The 21,098-nt window shown below is 39.2% G+C and overlaps 1 protein-coding gene and 1 long non-coding RNA gene across 3 annotated transcripts in view; one reads left to right on the top strand and one right to left on the bottom strand.

Annotated features, from left to right (window-relative positions):
- Window positions 1-15,434, bottom strand: part of THAP9 (THAP domain containing 9) — a 23,444-nt gene extending 8,010 nt beyond the window's left edge. The window contains exons 1-4 of one of the 2 annotated variants that reach the window (XM_077882722.1): window positions 15,215-15,434; window positions 9,263-9,458; window positions 7,667-7,970; window positions 6,356-6,506 (exon numbers count right to left, since the gene is read on the bottom strand). In XM_077882722.1, coding sequence (XP_077738848.1) covers window positions 6,356-6,506; window positions 7,667-7,970; window positions 9,263-9,458; window positions 15,215-15,294 — 731 coding nt within the window. In that variant the 5' untranslated portion in view covers window positions 15,295-15,434. The remainder of the gene's footprint in view (window positions 1-6,355; window positions 6,507-7,666; window positions 7,971-9,262; window positions 9,459-15,214) is intronic. The other variant, XM_077882723.1, reaches the window with a different exon arrangement.
- On the top strand, window positions 15,134-21,098 carry LOC144304228 (uncharacterized). Its single transcript, XR_013371166.1, has 4 exons — window positions 15,134-16,054; window positions 16,386-16,469; window positions 18,461-18,534; window positions 20,937-21,098. It is a non-coding gene; the product is annotated as an uncharacterized LOC144304228 (long non-coding RNA).

Raw genomic sequence — 21,098 nt, 5'->3', positions numbered from 1 at the left:
TGGGGTTTTGTTTTTGTTTATTTAAGATTTTTATTTAGAGAAAGAGAGAGTGCTAGCATGAGGTGGGTCAGAGGCAGAGGCAGGGGGAGAAGACGACTCTCCGCTGATCAGGGAGCTCAATGTGGGGCTCAATCCCAGGACCACAGGATCATGATCTGAGCTGAAGGCAGATGCTTCACTGACTGAGCCATCCAGGTACCCTGGGTAGGCGTTAGTATTTCTGATTTTGGGGCTATATTCTAAGGTGCCAAGGTTTCGTCCTGGACAGTCGACCACTATTTAATTTTTTTTTTAAGATTTTATTTATTTATTCATGAGAGACACAGAGGGAGAAGCAGGCTTCATGCAGGAAGTCCAACGTGGGACTTGATCCCAGGTCTCGAGGATCACGCCGTGGGCTGAAGGCGGCTCTAAACCGCTGAGCCACCCAGGCTGCCCGACCACTATTTAATTTAAATGTACCTCTCTAAGTATTTCAGGACAGGGCTTTCCAAATATTTTGCTGTAACCTAAAAGTTCCATAAATGAAATTTACCGTCACTACATGCTATGCACACACACATATATAACATTGTGTATATAATGCCAATTATGACCCGCTAAACTGATTTCATTTTTTTTTTTAAGATTTTGTTTATTTAATCATGAGAGACACACAGAGAGAGAGAGGCAGAGACACAGGCAGAGGGAGAAGCAGGCTCCATGCAGGGAGCCTGACGTGGGACTCGATCCCAGGTCTCCAGGATCACTCCCTGGGCCGAAGGCGGGGCACTCAACCACTGAGCCACCCAGGCGTCCCACTAAACTGATTTCAAAATGCACTAATGGGTTTGAAAAACACATTTATAGGATGCAAAAGACATACTTTGACTCTAAGTTGCTTATAACTTATTTAAGAGACAAAAGTATTAATCAAAAAAAATTTAAATATCAATTGGTTGTTTATATTTTAAAATAGTAAAATAATGATGAAACAGGTCAGTGCTACAGCCCACTACTATGTTGAATACCCTTTGCAAAGATGCTTCCAAATTTTAACTTTAAGTTTTTTCTTGCATTAGGATTCTCAAATGAACACCAAAGATGCTTACTGTGTTGCATATGGAATCAGTATGTAATGAAAGTATTTCATGCCTCGATGTAAAAGTTTTTAGTTTAAATAGGCTAAGATAAAGTTTATGTTCTTTGAGCTTGATTTCTAAATAGAAATCTAAATAGTATTTTTATGTCCATAGCTATGAGAATGAGGTCTTGAATATCAGGCAGAAAGATATGTGGCCTTGTTTTTAAAGTTTCTATATCTGAAAATGGAAATACCCAAACCAGGTTTGTGACTTAGAACTGTAGAGAAGTGACTGATTTCTGTGTCTAACCTTTCTTCCCTTTTAAAATGAAAATTTTTTTTGATAGTAAAAAAAGGCACACTATTTTTTTAAGAGTAAAACAATACTGAAATGTGCAAATAGTAATAATCACTTTAATATTTCAGGGATATTCTTCCAGATTTCTTTATGTATATATACACACCTAGATACAATTTTTAAAATTTATACTGAATCTTTTTTTTTTTACTTAATAGTAATGTTACAGAAATATTTTTCTGTGTCCTTAACTATTGACTTACAGCATTTTAAATGTGTACATGGTATCCCATAGTATAGTTAAGCCATAAATAATTTACGCTGTTACACTAACCTGTCTTTCAACAGGTTATTTCCATTTTTTAGATAACAGCACTGTAACATGTACTCATGTGCACATATATACACGTACATACTCCTGTCACTTATGCAATTCCTAGGAATAGGATACAAAAGTAAATCTACTTATGCAAGTATTAGAATAAATGGATTCAACTTTTATAAGAAATTAAAAACAAATTTTGGACCTCCAATGCACAGAATTGGATGAATAAATTTAAGATTAATTCACATTCCAATTCTCCTTCACACAATTTTTACCAAAAATTTACATTCTCAACAACATATTTTAAATTAAACAACAGCTTAGTCATGGAGTGATTATAGGGAGTCTACTGGGTGGCTTTAAACTGCCTGGAGAAGAACTGCTGAAGAGCCATGATGCTGAGCTGAGTGTTTTTCAAGACTGTTAGCTCTTCCCATAGTCTTGTTTATCTCTGAATCTCTCCTATTACCTTCTCTATTAGAGGGAACTAATTTACTATATTACAATGAATACCTAAATAGAAAGTTAGAGAAAATATAAATATCATACTATAAGTATCATTATTAAAATAAGGAAGGCTGAGGATGTTAGGACATTCTTACAAAAGATATGTGAAAACAAACTACCTTCAAGACCCAAAGAACTGGAATTATCTGAAGCACAGCTCTGGGAAGGTTCTGGACATAAAGAATTTAAGAGAGAACTGAAAAAGATGCAACATCAGAACACAGCAAATTACAGAAGTGGCTAATAGTGGGTAAGAATTAGAGAAAGATACAAGTAGAAATTAGTGAGGGAGGTACCTGTCTGAATCAAAGGTTTTTAAAAATATAAGTCTGGCTTGGTCTGTCATCATCTAATTGTTTATCATATAACTGTCTCTCCATCATCAAAGAGGAAAAACAATGATTCGCATTTTCTCCTTCCCCCTCCAAACTTCTTATGTCTCCTGCCCCAACTCTCAGCTATTATCTTTTTAAGTAAGCTTGCCCAGTGCAGAGCCCAACATGGGGCTTGAACTCACAACCCTGAGATCAAGACATAAGCTGAGATCAAGAGCTGGTCACTTACTCAATGGAACCACCCAGGTGCCCCTCAGCTATTATCTTTCTATCACTAAGAAAATAGAAGCAATCCAATAAAAACTCATTTTCCTACTACCAAATCTGTTAACCTATTGAATATGTATCTCTGCCTTTCTGCCCCTTGTTTGAATGTTTTATAACAAGCATGTATTACTATCATATTAAACAAGGTATTTTAGTTTCAGACAAAGTTCCAAAAGAAATAATAACTTTTTGAGTACTAAAGTTGTACTAAATAGGGACACCGGGTGGCTCAGTCGGTTAGGCATCTGCCTTCAGCTCAGGTCATGATCCCGGGGTCCTGGGATTGAGTCCCAAGTTGGGCTCCCTGCTCCCTGGGGAACCTGCTTCTCCCTCTCCCTCTGCCGGCCGCTCACCCTGCTTGTGCGCCGGCATGCTCTCTCTCTCATCAAATAAATAAAATCTAAAAAAATAAAATTGTACTAAGATAATGTCATAGCAAAGGTTATAAAACACAAAATGACTTGAAAAGAGAAAAGATCAGTGTGAGCTGGAATTGCCAGAGAATATTTAATCCAGAAGTTGATGTAGAACTATAGGAAATGAAACATCTCACATAAACCACAGTGCAAAATCAGGAATCAGTGGTTTTTAAAATCGGTGAAGAGAGAACTTGACTAAAAAAGGCATAGAAGGGGGAGATACCAATATAGTGTCTATAAAAACATCTCCTGTCTAGCAGAAAGCATACATTTAAAAATAAGAATAACATCTGGTCTAAAAAGCACAATCATATTATGGAAGAGCATGAATAAGCCTATACACAAATGTTCAACTCAATATATTAAATGGCCATTACAACCAAAAAACGGGAGCAATATAAATAAATGTCCAACAGTTGGAGAATGCTGTGGTTAAGTAGAGTACAACTACCTGATACTATGCAGTTATTAAAGATCGTACTATGTAAATAAACTAATAAATTTAAGCACAGAAGAATAACTGGAAGAAAATTCCCTAAATGTTAATAATAATTGTTTACATATAACAATTGGTAGAAGGATTAATGAATTTTCCTTCTTTTTTTCTCTCATTTCTATTTTTTATTAGTATTATTTTAATAGTATGTGGAGGAAAATTATTATTTAAAAAGAGTATAATACACAGCATGATGACTACAGTTAATACTGTACCGTATATTTGTTTTTTGTTTGTTTTGTTTTTTTACTTATTTATGAGAGACACACAGAGAGAGAGGCAGAGACACAGGCACAGGGAGAAGCAGGCTCCATGCAGGAAGCCTGATGTGGGACTCGATCCCAGGACCCTGGGATCACGACCTAAGCCAAAGGCAGACGCTGAAACCACTGACCCACCCAGAGGTCCCCATATCATATATTTGAAAGTTGCCAAGAGAATAGGTCTTGAAAGTTCTCATTACAAGAAAAAAGCTATTTTAATTTTGTGTGTGATGAATGTTAACTAGCCTTAGTGTGGTGATCATTTTGCAACATATACAAATACTAAATAATTGTTATACACTTAAAACTAGAATAGTGTTATATGTTAATTACATGATCTCGCAGAGTTTCTCCAGCTCAGAGCCCCTCTGAGTCTGTTTTAAAATTGAAGCAGTAAGAAACCAAGAGGCATGTTCCAGGACAGGGGACTGCTGTCCTTCCCCGCTGGCCTCCGCCTTATCTACACTGAATTAAATGGAACACTGTTCTTTAGACAGCAACTTGAGGTCCACTGCATTTCCTCCTTACATCTATTTGAAATGCTAAGTGACTGTTGAGGCATTTTTTTTTTCTTTCCACAAATATTTACCAAGGGACCATAGAGCATGCTCCAGGTACCATGCAGGATCCGTATAAGAAAGTAGCATAACAGAATCAGACGCAGACCTCAGACTGAGGCAGCTCCTGGTCCAGTGGGAAAACAGTGTTTTAAGAACTATGATTCAGGGATGTGTGGGTGGCTCAGCAGTTGAGCGCCTGCCTTCAGCCCAGGGCATGGTCCTGGAGTGCCAGGATCGAGTCCCTGCACTGGGCTCCCTACAGGGAGCCTGCTTCTTCCTCTGCCTATGTCTCTGCCTCTCTGTGTCTCTCATGAATAAATAAATAAAATCTTAAAAAAAAAATAAAAGTACTATGATTCAGTTCTGTATCATTTGTATGAGAAGAGTACTTACTGCAGGCCAAGCTTCTGATAGGATGTCATATCTAATTTGAGTCTGAAGACTAGAGTAATCACCAGGACCAACAGATAGAAAGAGAGAGAGAGAATGGGTACAGGAACAGTAAGTCCCTGAGGCAAGAAGCAGCAATTGAACATAGAATGCTAGAGGGGAAAGAGGGAGGCAAAAGATGAGCCCTGGAGCCCAGCAGGGCCCACATCATGGGAAGTTCAGAAAACCATAGGAAGGAATTAGCCTATAGGCTGTGGGCAATGAGGAGGTTTACGTATTAGGAAAGTGACTATTATGGTTGAATTTTGTCCCTCAAAAAGACATACTGGAGTCCTAAGCCCCAGCACCTCAGAATGTGACCTTATTTGGAGATATGGTCTTTACAGAGATAATCAAGTTAAAATTAGGTCATTAAGGTGAATCCTAATCCTACATGAGTGGCCCTCATAAAAAGAAGAAATTTGGGCACAGAAGCACACATATATAAAGGAAGATGATGTAAGGAGACACAGGGAAAAAGACCACCAACTACAAATTAAGTCAAGAAGAGAGGAATGGAACAGACTCTCCCTCACAGCCCTCAGAAGGAACCAACCCTGCTGACACCTTGATTTTGTGGACTTGTAACCTCCAGAACTCTGAGACAATAGATTTCCGTCATTTTTAAGCCCAATTGATCAATATTAAAAAGCATCTGTAAAACCAGTGATAAGAAAAATAGTAAAAGTTGAGTGTTACTTTCATAAAACATTACTGCAAAGCCACTGTGTTATCTGCTTTACACTAAGAGAATTATAAATATATCTATGTACTTTAATGACAAATCCTACAAAATTATTTACCAAAATCTCCTCCCAGAACCTGCCACGGGCATCAACTTATAGAGCTTACAAAAATGCAGCTTTTTGTGCTTAGTCTCAAACCAATGGTGTCAATCTAGAACTGTTCTAGATTTTCTAGGATAGTCCAATATTAAAACTACTGAAGTGGGCAGCCCGGGTTGCGCAGCGGTTTGGCACCGCCTGCAGCCTGGGGTGTGATCCTGGAGACCCGGGATCAAGTCCCACATCGGGCTCCCTGCATGGAACCTGCTTCTCTCTCTCCCTCTCCCTCTGCCTGTGTCTCTGCCTCTCTCTGTGTCAATAAATAAATAAAATCTTTAAAACTACTAAAGTATATTAGAATCCGGATTTTTTTTTTAATCACCCAGTGTCTCTGCCACCTGGAGGATGCAAAAAAGTTGTCAAAGAATTTGCCTTCATGTTGTTGGTGAAAATATTGCTGCTGTGATAATATGCAAGTACCACTTAAAAGCTTCTAAAAAGAGAAAATGGACTAATAAGAGTTTGAGTATGAATAGCCTTAACACATAAAATGCAATAAAATAATAAAATACTAATTTTCTTTAACATCTAAAAAGTAATTCACTTACGTCCTGAGGATGGAAGAATGAGGCAGCTTGAGAATCTTTCTTACATAATCATAGACTTTGCTACTGCACAAGTAGAGTGTACATGCAAATTGTTTCATTTCTGTGGAGTACTCAGCTGTTTCTCTCCAGTTATACAACTCCCACTTAAAATCTGTTAAAATAAATTTATTTATTCTTTGTGATGAAGAGTGTGTACAGTAACATTTTCAGGTATAGATCACAGCATTTGGATATAAATGCAATGGGCATCCAAATCCAAATCCAATCACAGTTTAACTAAGTTTGTTCAATGGTTAATATCCAATCATAGAGCCTCCTGACTAGTTCATCCTGTTCATCTTGAATCATTTCACTCAAAAGAGGGAAGAAAAAAAGTTTCAACCTGAATCACTGTGTTTTACTATTCACTGGCAGCCTAAGTGGAGAATTTTAGAGGAAGAGGGAAGAAAATGAAATAAGTGGATAAAATTAAAGTCTCTGGATTATGAGCACATTTATTTATTTTGTTCCCTGATTACCATTTATTTGAGGGGTGAAAATGAGACACAAGAAACATTTCTGAGGATGGGATGCTATTCAGATTGAATAGACAATCTTCCCTACCTTGAAGGAAAAAAAAAAAAATCCTCTTTCCTGTTGGGGATTCCTGTTTATTATGTCTGTTTTCCCCTACTGGAAAAACACAAAATATTCTCCTCCTTTGGTGATACCTATTCTTTTCTAGAAATAAGACATACTTTTTTTTTTTTTTTCAACCAGAACGTAAATCCAAAATCTCTACTGCTTTCATCAAAGAGTAAGTTGGAAAGATTTATTTTGTCCCTCTTCTTTGTTCACAAAGAAGAGCAGGTAGTTTTCCAATGGACATATCTGTCTTCTATAGAACATTTTAGAAAATAATATGGAGATTCATAGAATTTTCAAGCTCAATGAGAACTGGTGAAATTATCTGGTTCAACTCTGCTGCAAAAACACTTTAGTGATAAATTACATAGCAGTTAAAACTGCTTATAAAGAATTTGTAGTAAAATGAATAAGTGCTTTATAAAAACTGCAAAGTATAGTATATGGTATCAACCATATTATCTCATCTCTGGGTAGCAGGATTATGCTTAACTTTTATCATTTGTATATTTCTTCGTTTTTCCTATAATAAACCACATTACTTTTAAAGCTGGAAATACATAAAAGGATTTTGGCAATTCCTTTCTTTTTTGCTTACCCTGAGACTTCATGTTTCAATGAAGAGCACGTTTTCATAAGCAGTAGCAGAGTAAATACTTTATGATATTTTGGAAAAGGGGAACATACCTGAAAACTGTGCTCGTAGCAGACACTCTGTTTCTTCAGAAAGTAGTTTCTCTTCTACAAGTGCGTCAATTAATCGTAAGCCCTTTCTCTTCTTGATCATCCTATAGTTTTTTACAGAGACCAGTCTTTTTTTGGATACCTGGAGCATCTGTTGCACCTCGGCCAGTTTCTCTGCACCTATTGTCAGAGGTCTCTTTAAACTGTAGTTATGGTCCTCAGTAGCAATCTCTTGTGAATTATCAGGAAGTGGCTGTTTTAGGATTTTCTGTCTTGCTTTACCTTTAAGGTGTACACCCTGAAGAACCTGCAATAGAAACATCAAATTCAGGTTATTTTTGAAATTATCACACAGAAAACTGTCTATAAAAATACCACTAAATGCAAAACACTCACCTGGTTGCTTGGGAGAGTTAATTATGAAAGAAAAAAGTCATAATCTCTGATTTTTGCCAATGTATTTAAAGGAAAATGTGAAAGAAGTTTTTTGGTTTTTTTTTTTCATCTCTACAGAAATAGTAACCTGATGCTGAAAGTTAACACGATGCTGAAAGTGTCTGAAATGGTAATGGTAACAACAGAAAGGTGGCAATTTGGGAAGGCTTCGTGGTAATGAGTTTTGAATAGTTTTTTAAAGGAGCAATCACATGACTTATTTTTTGCAAAAAGGCAGGCATAGTAGACAGAGCACGGGCTTTGGAATTAAGACTGAACTGGGTTTGAATCCTGACTTCCTCATTTAGTAGCTGTCACTAAATCCATCAGCTCCTCATTTGTAAAATGTGGATAATAATACAGAGTTGTTTTAAGGATAAAATAAGATGACTTATGTAAATCTCCTGGCACAATGGCCTGGACCACTGTAGGTCTCAATAAATAATGACTATTATTGATTTTACACAAAAGCATGAAAGCAAGTCAATTTATCAGATATACAGTAGTTTGAAAGAATTTGAGAAAAGAATACAGTAGTTTGAAAAGAGAATTCAGAGCAGTTAGAAATGCACGCATCAGGATGGAAGAGGTAGATGACTACAGCCTGTGCAGACGTGATGAGCCATGTACAAGAAGGTGGCCAAGAGATAAAAGGAGAACACGGAAACAGAAGAAATCTCAGAATGTAACACCAATACTGGTGACTGACTCACAGAAAGCCCTCTCTTTTCCATATATACCTCTCTATATGGATGCTAATAATTAGGTATATTTTTGGTCAAGGTCAGTAACATCACTGGGAGGAGCCCCCAAAAAGGTGTAATTTCTAGGTATTCTGGAACCTGTCTTACACAGCCTGAATTCTAAGGTATCTACTAGTTGATTCCTGCAATCAGTTTAGTAATCTTTATTGTGTGTCTTGACAATTATTTGCATTTTATATACCTAATTTTTTTTACAAAATTCCAATATTCCATGTAGATTTTTTAAAAAAATGAAAAATGAGTTTTCTAAGCATTTAAAATCTATTATTGGATTTATTTTAAGAATTTTAAGACTTAGGATTTCTTCTTAAATCTCTGTAAATTCTAGCTCTAATGTGAGGTATCTTGGTTTTTAAAGGCTCTGTAGAATTTAATTTTGTATGTACCTAGAGTTAAGTACCTTGTATAGAGAAACAGAAGGCACAGCTCCTTTTTTCAGCTTTCTTCTTATGCCATATGACTCAAAGTCACTTTCTTGAAAATGTTTGGAACATAGTATAGCACCTGGTCCTGGGATCCAAATCTTTTTGCTTCTGGGGTCCACACGATTAACAGCCCTGATCCATTTTGAGCGCTGTATGGTATCAGTTGGAAATCTACAGCAATCATATTAAAGTTCCATTAACATGAAATTATAGTAATACTACAGTATTTATTACATAAATCCATTTATTTAACTGCTTTATATAAACATCAAGTCTAGTTAAACTTACTTAATTTGATTTCATTTTTTTCAAAGTTCTTTGATTTTTTTTTAATCCAAGAGTTCTGATTTCATTTGCTTCAATTTGTACAAGGGCAATTCTCATATTAAGTATCCTACCACACTTTGTCTTCACTGCCTACACTTAACAGAATCTAAAGCAGATTCTGACATAGTCTTTAAACTATGTCCCTGGATTCTTTGCTCCTCCTCCTCTTAAAAGATGGAGCTGACTCTCCCCTTGAGTGTGGGCTAGAGATAGTGATTTGTTTCTAAGAAATAAAAAAAGCAGGAGTGGCAATGGGCAATAGACTAGATAATAAAAGCACTTGTTCCCTCTATCGAATGATTTTTCTCTGAGCAGAGCTTCTCTGCCATGTCATAAGCAGTCCTATAGAGATATAGGTCTACTTGGCAAGAAACAGGCTTCCAGTCAAAGGCTATGTTGAGTGAGCTTTCTGAAAGCACACCCTTCAGTCTCATCAAATGTTCAGAAGATTCTAGTATCGGCTAACATTTTACTGCAATCTTATGAGACACCCTTTAACACCCAGTTAATCCGCTCCTGAATTCCTACCCTCAGAATTTGTGAGATAACATTTCCACTGCATTTTTTAAAAAATTTGTCACTAAGCAGTAGAAAAACAAGTACATTTCCCATACTTGATTTTCCTCTCTTGTTTTGAAAGGCACCACTTTTTCCTAGCCTTGAATATAAAAATTACCTTGTATTTCTCTATTTTTAAGCCCATACTACTATGTTTAGAAATTGGGGAGAAAAAAAACTTACAAAATTAATATAATGAAACTCACAAAACTACTCTTTCTGCGCCCTCCTTCCTTGATTTATCTCGGGGACAGACCTAGGTAGCTGTGTGATTTATATATATATATATATATATATATATATTTTTTTTTTTTTTTTTTTTTACTTAGGTTTTAAGGTATATAATTGTTAGAAACTGAAACTAGTGAAAATTTTAAATTTCTCAACTCATTGTTAGGGAAATAATGTAGCAGTAAGGTAAAACACAATTTTGAGATGTTCTCTCAATCACCTTGAGAAAAAACACTGAATTGGAAAACCTGTATTTAAGCTTCAATTACCTTTTATCAGCCACATGGTATTAGATACATTTCTCAATCTTTGACCCCCTCACAGGGTTGTTAAGAGTGTACAAGGCAGCAAATCCATTCAAAACCTTTTGTAAACGGTAAAGTACTACCTGGAATTTGTGCTTTCCTAGGAAACACTTCCACTTTCAGGACTTTCATTTTATTGTTCCAGAAAGATGATGCTACTTGATCAAGAGGAAATTATTTTTCTCATAAGGGTGAGGCAAATCCATCTCTTTTCACAGAGTTCTTTTCTTAACTAATGGCACATGTTAATGAGGCATCTTTTCCAGAGTTGGGGTGTAGTCTCTAATTATGGTAAAGGACAGTAAAAAGGTGGCTAGTCCACCAAGTTATATCATATAGCCTGATCCTCAGATGCAGTTTCCCACCTGGCATGCCTGCTGACCACAGCCATCAATCCCCTTAGTCCATGGAATGGCCTGGGCCACCTGGAGCCCTTGAAGTACAGTCCCAAATAGCTTTGTTAGTTTGCCCCAAAGTATTAAATATTTCCTATGTGTAAAACATTAAAGGGTTGGGATAATAGTGTAGTCTAACCAGCATGACTAACTTGAATTCTGAACAAAATTATATTGGTAATAAGAATTGACGCTATTTTTAAAGCATTCACCTTGAGCCATACATATATGTTTAAAGTTTATTTAAGTAATTTCGACACCCAACGTAGGTGGGTGGCTCAAATTCACAATCCGAAATCAAGAGCTGCCCACTCTTCCAACTGAGCTAGCCAGGCACCCAGGTGTGTGTTTTGAAAACTTAGTTTTAGTCTTACAAAAGTTCTGCACAAAAGGTTTTTATCCTTTCAAAAAGATGAAACCAAGACCAGAGCTAAGCATAGCTACCACTAAATAGTACTTGAAATTGGAATTCATGTCTCCCTATTCTAAAGCCACCTCTGGCAAAAGAAAAGTCCCAAACCAGTCATCATCTCATGTATAGAATAATGAATTCGGTAAATCAATACAGAATCCATTTTCTCTCTCCCATTGACTATGCCTTTTTTACACTGCTGGCAGAAATGTATCTTTGGCTCCCTGCATATATTTTCCAGAAAACTGGCTAACAAAATCCTTTCTACGGTGGTAATCTCTGAGGAGAGAGAGAAAGAATTGAGGGGGTAACACTTGAACTATATCTGTAACTTAATTCTCTTTTAAGGGGAAAAAGAAAAAAACTGAAACAAAGCAAAATGTTAGCATCTGCTTAATTCTTCTGATGGGTACATAGGTGTTTGTTATGTATTATTTTTTGCCTGCTAGTATGCTTGAAATGTTTCATAATTAAAAGTCTAAAAATAGAATCCATTACAATTCAGGTAAAAACGCTTCCAAATTATCATACATATAGTTCTTTGGTTATGAAATAAATTGTTCCATTTCTTTACACCAACAAAAAGAGAATGACTCAAAGTGCCACTTTACTTGCCAGTCCCACTTAATATTCAACCATTTATGTGTACCAGTATTCTCATAACAACAGTTTCCACACCTTTAGTCATTTCGACTCATGCGTTTCAGCCACAGCCCCTTGCCTGTGTCCTTGCAATGTAACTCTTGTAATCGGACTTGGAATGCTGGGGGAGGCTTCTGAAGAGATAATACTGGAACAAGAACTGAACAGGAATTTGCCATGCAGAGAGTGGCCACTCCAAGCAGATACAGTAACACAAAGATATAAAATAACTACTTGGATCTTACTGGTTCATAAAGCATTAAAAAATAAGTTAATTTGGAGGCTGGAGAGGGTTAAAGGAGAGCGTAGAGGTAGCTGGTACTTGGTACAGATGGGCTGGAGGGATAGCTAGAGGCCAGATGATAATAGATCTTGTATGCTGTAGTATGTTTAGGATCCATCCCTCCGGTCAGTGGCCTCCAGAGGAATATGCACTCATCTACTGAGATTTGAAGAAATTAGATTTTTATAATTTTTTTGCCATCCTTTAATTTTTGTGTTCCATAGTATATATTAGTACGTCGCTTCATGTATGTAACTTATAAATCGCCGTGCATATATCAGGGACATGTACTCAAATTTCTTTGTGGAGAGGGTTCTGTCATCAGTAAGTTTGAAGATGATGTCTTTGGGCAATGTTAAGTTGACAAATGTTGACAAATACTACCTTGTGCTAGGACTAACACCATAGTATTCTAACTCATCTTCTTCTCATTTCTCCTACCTTCTTTACAACTTCCTAGGTATAGGAAGACAAAGATGATTCCCTCCCATTCATACATAAGGACATGTGTTTCATTCAGCACAGAAATATAGAGGGAATGTAATTCCAGTTTTGGAAGAGAGGTATAGGAGGAAAGGCTTTGCAGAGGAGCTTGGACTGTATTTCATGCATTGAAAAGCCCGGATTAAAATCCTTCCTTTAGGGATCCCTGGGTGGCTCAGCGGTTGAGCGCCTCCCTTCCGCTCAGGATGTAGTTCAGGATCGAGTCCCACACGGGGCTCCCTGTGAGGAGCTTGCTTCTCCCTCTATGTCTCTGCCTCTCTGTGTATCTCACGAATAAATAAATAAATCTTAAAAAAACAAATCCTTCCTTCAGGGAACTAGCATAAAATTTGCATTTTTAGAAAAATCATTTCCAGGAATCAGGACAATGGAATGAATGGGGAATCAATCAGACTGAAAGACTCACAGCAGACTCTTGTAATAATTGCATCACCTTCCTTTCTTAAAATTAAGCAGGTCTTATTTTGGTCCTTAAGTAAAATAAATAAAAGCAGTATAAGAACTCCTCCTCATTTAAGAATCTAAGAAGGCACAGGAAAAGGAAAAGCAGGGTAGCAAAAAAATTGAAAAAAAAAATTAGAGAAAAAGGAAATAAGCTGGGACAGAGTGTCAATAAAGCCAATGGAGGTGAAAGTTTCATGGGGTAGTCGATACAACTAAAAGTTAAAGACGTCAAGAGAAGGGTTTAGAAGTGCTCGCTTAATTTGGCAGGATTACCGGTGACCCTTTGTTAGTGCATTAGAGCAGTAGTGACAGATATCTGGCAACAATAAGTTGAAAAGTCAATAGGACTTAGGTAAATAGGTTATGTTCCTGTTTTGAGGAGCCTGGCTAGAGGGAAGAAGCCGTAGGCTAGCGCAGAGGAGTACAGAAGCTCGAGTTTGTGTGTCTGTTTAGAAATGAAAGTAATGTGAGCGTGCTCACTGTCCTAGGCAAGTAATCAGTAGCTGGAGCAGTTTATTAAAATAAAGAGAAGAGGAACAGGGATGCCTGGGTGGCTCAGAGGTTGAGCGTCTGCTTTGGGCTGAGGGTGAGATCCCGGGGTCTGGGGATTGAGTCCCACCCACCTCGGGCTCCCTGCGATGAATCTGCCTTCTCCCTCTGCCTGTGTCTCTGCCTCTCTGTGTGCGTGTGTGTCTCTCTCATGAACAAATAAGTTATTTTTTTTTAAAAAAGAGAACAGGAACATATTAGTTGGGGGAGGGAATCCCAAAGGAGAAAAAGATACAATCACAACAGCTTAAGTGGAGGAGGAATCAACTCTATTTAAAAAAAAAAACAAAAAAAAAAAAACCAATGACTACAAAAGGCCTACCACACCTAGTAGAAACTCCTTAACCTTTTCTTTGTAAATGTCTTTAAACTATTTTCCACTCCTCTATCAGGTATCTCTGTGCTTCCCACGCCTTTCCGTTTTCCCATGCTGTTCCTATTGAGTGCTATCTTCCTCCTGCTCCCGAAAAAGCTCAGGGTCCATTTCAAATACCACCTGTCCCATAAAACTCTTTTTGATTTTCCCATAAAAGTCCCTTGGCAATGGTTTTAACTCTCTTCATCTCCTATCACTTTAGTAGACTACTTTTTTCAAGTACATTTTTGTGAGAACGTCTTACCCGCTTTCTTACTTCCCACCGCGCCTTGAACTTTGATTGGAATGACATATATACGTATTACGAACACACACGGACACCACAGAAGTACTACGCAGACGTGGGTTCAAATGAGACTGGTCTGAAAATCGGTCCCACACTTAAGCCAAATGAGAACTTCCCTGCCACGACGAGATCCAGCCAGAACGGGACCCGCCTCCTAGAGCTCAGCCACTACTACTGAATAACCTGCAATGACGGGCGTTCTGGTGAAAACTCATCTACGCTCACGCTCACGCTCACGCTCACGAGCAAGCCGCACAGTCTGAGGGAACCGAACACCTGCCGCAGCTCTCCCCAAATGCCCTCCCTTCCCGTCTCCTCACGTTAAATGAGAAGACGACCGAAAGGAAGGAAGCACGACTCGCTTTCGAATAACCCTCGCTAAAAGCCACCAGGCAACCGGCAGGCAACGAGAAAGAATCCGCCACTTAGACGCAAACCCTACGCGGGAAGAGCAAGAAACACCCGAACTCTCCAACTTCCCACGTTCCTTTCCCCCACGCTACGCACGTCACGTCACGTCACGTCAACGGCGCGACGCGCGCCCGGCCCCGCCCCACCCCGGCCTACTGCCCGCCTGGCTGCGCCGGGAGTTAGCCGGAGGCTGCTCTCACGCACTGGTGAAAGGAGAGGCCGCGCTCCCGGCTCAGCACGGTGTCCCGGGTGCTGCAGCCCACTGCCGAGCAACTTCGGGTCATCTTCTTGCTACGTGGGGCTCCACTGTGGGTATCCCTGCGACAGCATTAATCGCGACAAGTTTAGCTCCGCCCGTGGACTCGGCGGCTACGACCTTTATTTGTCGGAAAAGGCGGGTTCTTAAGGCGCAAGACTCCTACCCTCCCTCTTCGTGGGCGCTGCGCTTGACGCCGTAGCCAATCACGGGCCACGTCGCGTCGCCGCAGCCAATCGGAAAAGCGTGGGGCTCGAAGACGAGCGCTTGACGGCTCCTCCCTCTGGGGTCGAGGGTGGTGAGTGGGGTTTAGTCGCTGATGGGCTCCTTTTCCTCCCGTTTCAACCCCGTCTGGCTACATCCGATGCCATCGGGATTCTCGTGAGGCCGAACTTGAGGACGCAAAGCGGAGAGGCGGCAGCGACGTTGAGGCGAAGCCAGCGGCACGCGCTTAGGTCTCCGGTGCGAATTCTGAAAGTGACGACGATATGGCTGGAGGAAGAGTTGGGACGGAGAGGGATAATAAACGCGGTGCCGTAGGAATAGTGAAGACAAAATCGGGCCTCAAAACAAATTATCTGCTGAGAGGCCTATCAACTCCTTGCATTTTATTTGGTAGCTCCCTGATGTGGAGATAACATAGGGGCTGTTGGTATCGTTGGCCTGAGGTAAGCCACCCCGGAGGAGCTTGAATGAGAGACTAGGCTACGTCGACGTTTAGTTCAACGAACCCTCTTCTACAAGGGAGGGAATTTGTCACTATGCGGGGGAATTAAGAAGGAAGTAAGGTAAGGTCCCTGGGGCTGTTGGCGGCAGCACTGGGAGGAGCAGGAGGGGAGAGACAATGAAATGATTTTGGTTGGGGTGTGGGGCATCATGGAAAACTTCAAGGAGTGACAGGGCCGTAGAACGATGTCTTGTGTATATTTACGGCATGAGCTACCGATTTTAGTGGAAGAGACAAATTGGGGCCAACGTAGGGCGTAGTTTCTATTTCGTGTCTTTCAAGAGATGCTTAACATATTAAGTGGCTGCTTTCTCTTCCACTTTGTTGGAGTCCATTAAGGAAACAACAGTTTGTACTTTTCGTTCAACTTTTTCATTTCCTTCTCCCAACAGGCAAGAACGATCGCAGCATTTCCAAGACATTGCTTCTTTTTTTTTTTTTCCCTTTTTGTTCCTTTATCCAAATTCCAGCCAAAGGTATTACTTATTCACATCTACTTTTCCATTATAATATGCTCCTATCTTGTTTGAACGAAATTAACAGCTTTTGTGTATGTAGTTTTCTGGAAGTCACATGGCCTAAGGATAGTACTGAAATTGATCCGTACTTCATTTTTTTTTCTTCGCACTTCATTTTTTTTTTTAATTTATTTATGATAGTCACAGAGAGAGAGAGAGAGAGAGAGAGAGGCAGAGACACAAGCAGGCTCCATGCACCGGGAGCCCGACGTGGGATTCGATCCCGGGTCTCCAGGATCGCGCCCTGGGCCAAAGGCAGGCGCCAAACCGCTGCGCCACCCAGGGATCCCAACACTTCATTTTTTTAATTGCGAAAAGATGTTCCACTGTATGGATATACTGCCATGATTTTATTTATCCATTCATCAATGGAACATTTGTGTTGTCTCCGTTCTGGGGGAATGTTTATGCCATAAACAATAATGCACAAGTTTGTGTGTGGACATATGTTTTCATTTCTTTTGAGTATATACCTCAGGGTAGATTGCTGGATCATATACTTAATTATGTTTAAACTCTTGAGGAAATGACATACTTTTTCCAAAGTGGCTGGACCATTTTACATTCTCACTAGCAGTGGATGAGGGTTCCCTTTTCTTCATGTTCCTGAGAGTGTGAGGTGGTACTTCATTGTGGTGTTGCCTGATTTTTAAGGACTTAGGGTTTGTAGGGAACCTGCTAGAGGATGTTCTTTGAGTGTAGAGACAGTGTTTAAGGTGAATTTGTCTTTTCAGTCTGTGGCACACCAATAGATAACATGTTTCTACTCTAATGTCATATGTATTCCTGAAAGATTATATTTAGAAAAATTGTGCATCTGAAAAAAGCAGTGCTTGTAGGAAGAAAAAAGTTAGCATTGACTATTCAAAATCTATGCAGTTTGATAATCTCTAAAAGAGTGACAAGTACCTGGGGAAGAACTCCTACGCCTTCCTCCGACCCCTTTAAATGTTAAATTCAGTGGAGACTGCTGTAAGGTATATTATATTAGAACAGGGTTGGTGGATGCTAGATGTTATAGATATCGAAGTGGAGCTCTGAGCTAATGGGCTGCTAAATGGTATAACCTGTTCAGGGTGGGTGGGTGCAGCTAGGGAGGGAGCCCCAGGTGCAGGCTCTCATTTTTCTTTGTCTTTTTTTAGATTTTTTTTTTTAATTTATTCATTTATGAGAGACCCAGAGAGAGAGAGAGGCAGAGACACAGGCAGAGAGAGAAGCAGGCTCCATGCAGGGAGCCCGATGTGGGACTTGATCCCGGGACTCCAGGATCACGCCCTGGGCCAAAGACAGGCACCCCAACCACTGAGCTACCCAGGGGTCCCATCATTTTTCATTTTCTTATGTTAGAGTTGAAAGTACCCCTGTTGCTAATTCGGTATCACTGTTAGGAGGAATAGAAGTCTTTTCTACTTAATTGGATTCCAGATACTGTGGCTATCTAGGAAAGATGAAACTGTGGCTCTCACATTATTCTGAAGGCATTCTTGTAATTATTAATTACAAGCAAGTTACTGAAAATTGCTCTGCTGCAAAACAGATTTACTTTAATGGTGTAGACTGATTAAATGAAAAACTTTATGGGAGCCACAAGGGGTCACCGCCCTAGGTATTCTTAGTATACTTCTGGATAAGGAAATATGCAATCCTTCATAAGTGCATCTTTTTTTTTTTTTGAGTTGTATTTATGTATCTTTATATTTGTTTATAATTTTTACATTTTTGTTGCTCTTTTTTACTGTTTTACTGGGTGACTTTGAGGTTCTCAATTTGATCATTTGATTATCTTTGCTTCCTCCAATAACTTCATATCCAGTGATTAAACCTTTTCACTGCTGTTCACATAATGAACCGTTGTGATTATTGAATATACAAATGAGGATATGTAAGCTGTGTTAAAGAAGGCATTGGCAATTGTGCAACCTAATTTAAAAGAAAATATCTCTTTTCAGGAATTACATTCTTGGAGATGTTGGGAAAAGATTCCTCAGCCTTGGAAGATAATTACTCCAAATATACAGGGGAGGTAGTATATCTTTCTGTTTTAAATGTATTAAGTATCTTGGAACAATAGTAGTGAGTTAGAAATGGAGTATTGTCCAACTAAAGATTTATGAAGGCTTTGGTGAAATCTACTTCCTGTTAGGGAATCTCATTAATTCAGTAGCTTGGGAGGAAAAGTAACAGCTAATGGTTATTAAACCATTACAGATCAAGCATTGTATTAAGCATTTTATATACAGTATAGTTTTTATAAACAATGTTTACTTCTCAAAACAACCCTATGAAAGTAAGTAAACTTTTTTTTTTTAATTTGAGAAAGAGCATGGTGGGGACACTGAGGGAGAAGCAAACTCCCTGCTGAGCAGGGAGCCTGACTCATGGCTCCATCTCAGGACCCTGAGATCATGACCTGAGCTGACGGCAGACACTTAAGCAACTGAGCTACCCAGCACCTCAAAAGCAAATAGACTTTTTGCTTTCTAGGACTGGTGTCTTCCTTGTTGAACACTTACCCTTCTGTCAGATTCTTAGCTAGTTCTACTGGAACCCTTGTTGCCCTCATATGTTAAGATGTATTTCTAGTAATTGACTTCCATTCTTTTTCATCCTTTTTCAGTTCAGAAAGCCATGTGGTTTTGAAATTATTGGTGACCAGCTGTAAAAAAACTGTTCTGAATCTAATCCTTTCCTCAAAATTAAAGATCTTGGGCAGCCCTAGTGACGCAGCGGTTTAGCACCGCCTGCAGCCCAGGGTGTGATCCTGGAGACCCGGGATCGAGTCCCACATTGGGCTCCCTGCATGGAGCTTGCTTCTCTGCCTGTGTCTCTGCCTTTTGCTCTCGTTCTATGTCTCTCATGAATAAATAAAATAAAATCTTTTAAAAAATTAAAAAAATTAAAGATCTTTTTAGATAATTGTAAGTTGTACATTTTACTTTATTTTTTAAGATTTATTTTTTATTTATTTTATTTTATTTTTTAAAGATTTTATTTATTTATTTATTCATGACAGAGAGAGAGAGAGAGAGAGAGAGAGCCAGAGACACACAGGCAGAGGGAGAAGCAGGCTCCATGCAGGGATCCCGACACGGGACTCAATCCCAGATCTCCAGAATCACACCCCGGACTGAAGGTGGCGCTAAACCGCTGGGCCACCGGAGCTGCCCAAAATTTATTATTTATTTTAGAGAGATCTCAAGAGCAAAGCAGGGCAGACTCTGCACTGAGCAGGGAGCCCAACTCCGGGCTCATTCAGTCCCAGGTTTCTGAGATTATGATCTGAGTGAAAATGAAGAGTCAGCCAGGCATCCTTGCATTTTACTTTTTGAATGTGGATTGTGGCCCTCTGTATTATTTACTGTTATGTAAAAATTATCCCAAACTTAGTTTGCAACAATAAAGTCTTATCTTAGAGTGGGAGGAGGGCAAAGCAGAGAGGCATCAGTTTCCAGACTGACTTAATAAGCCTCAATTCCTTGATGGTTGTTGGCTAAAGACTTCAGTTCTGGGACGCCTGGATGGCTCAGTGGTTGAGGATTTGCCTTTAGCTCAGGTTGTGATCCCGGGTTCCTAGAATCAAGTTCCGCATCAGGCTCCCCAGAGGGAGCCTGCTTCTCCCTTTGTGTCTCTTATGAATAAATAAAATCTTTGAGTAAATAGGTAAATACTTAGGTTCTTCACCATGTGAACATAGGCTGCCTGAGTATCCCCACAACATGACAACTGGCTTTGCCCAGAGGGAATGATCCAAAAGAGATATGCCAAGACAGCATGTAAGTAGGCACATAAAAGGATGTAAATACCAAAGGTGGGGATTGTTAGGGATCATCCTAAAGATTGACTACTACTTTTTTTTTAACCACTTCAATTTATTGAATCAAGAGTTTAATATTTGATCCTCTCCTCTGGTCAGATAATTAGGAGTGTATGTATCCAAGTAAATGCTCTCTTTTCTAAGGTGTATAGTTGCGTGCCTGTGCATATATAGATTCCATAAGTGATGCTACATTTCTTTTGGAAATTTTCTAGGGAGTATGTAAGAAGGCTCATTTTATAGCTAGAGAATACTCTACCTTGATTATATATATTTTTTCTTGTACCCATTTCCCCTCTCCCAATTACTCCTAGGTGGAAGTGGTTAGACAAGCTGGAAGCAGATTATAGATAAAAATTGAGAATTTTGCTTAGGGTGCAGACTGACTTGGAATGGTTGAAATTTCTGTTTCTGGGCAGCCCCGGTGGCTCAGAGGTTTAGCTCTGCCTTCAGCTCGGAGCATGATCCTGGAGACCTGGGCTCGAGTCCCACGTCGGGCTCCCTGCATGGGGCCTGCTTCTCCCTCTGCCTGTGTCTCAGCCTCTCTCTGTCTCTCTCATGAATAAATTAATAAAATCTTTAAAAAAATAAAATAAAAATTCTGTTTCCAGTTTTTCAAGGAATGTAGTCCAATTACTTAAAGGCGCAGAAATATTTGACATAGGATGGAATAAAGGTATAAATATGCAGTAGCAGCTTTAAAGCAATTTGTCCTTTTGCTCGAAAGCTTGATATTTATCCAATATGGTAAGTAGTCTTTTTCTTTCTTTTTT

This window comes from Canis aureus, chromosome 33 (assembly GCF_053574225.1).
Source record: "Canis aureus isolate CA01 chromosome 33, VMU_Caureus_v.1.0, whole genome shotgun sequence".
NCBI classification, from domain to species: Eukaryota; Metazoa; Chordata; class Mammalia; order Carnivora; family Canidae; genus Canis; species Canis aureus.
This window is presented reverse-complemented; position numbering and strand designations above follow the sequence as displayed.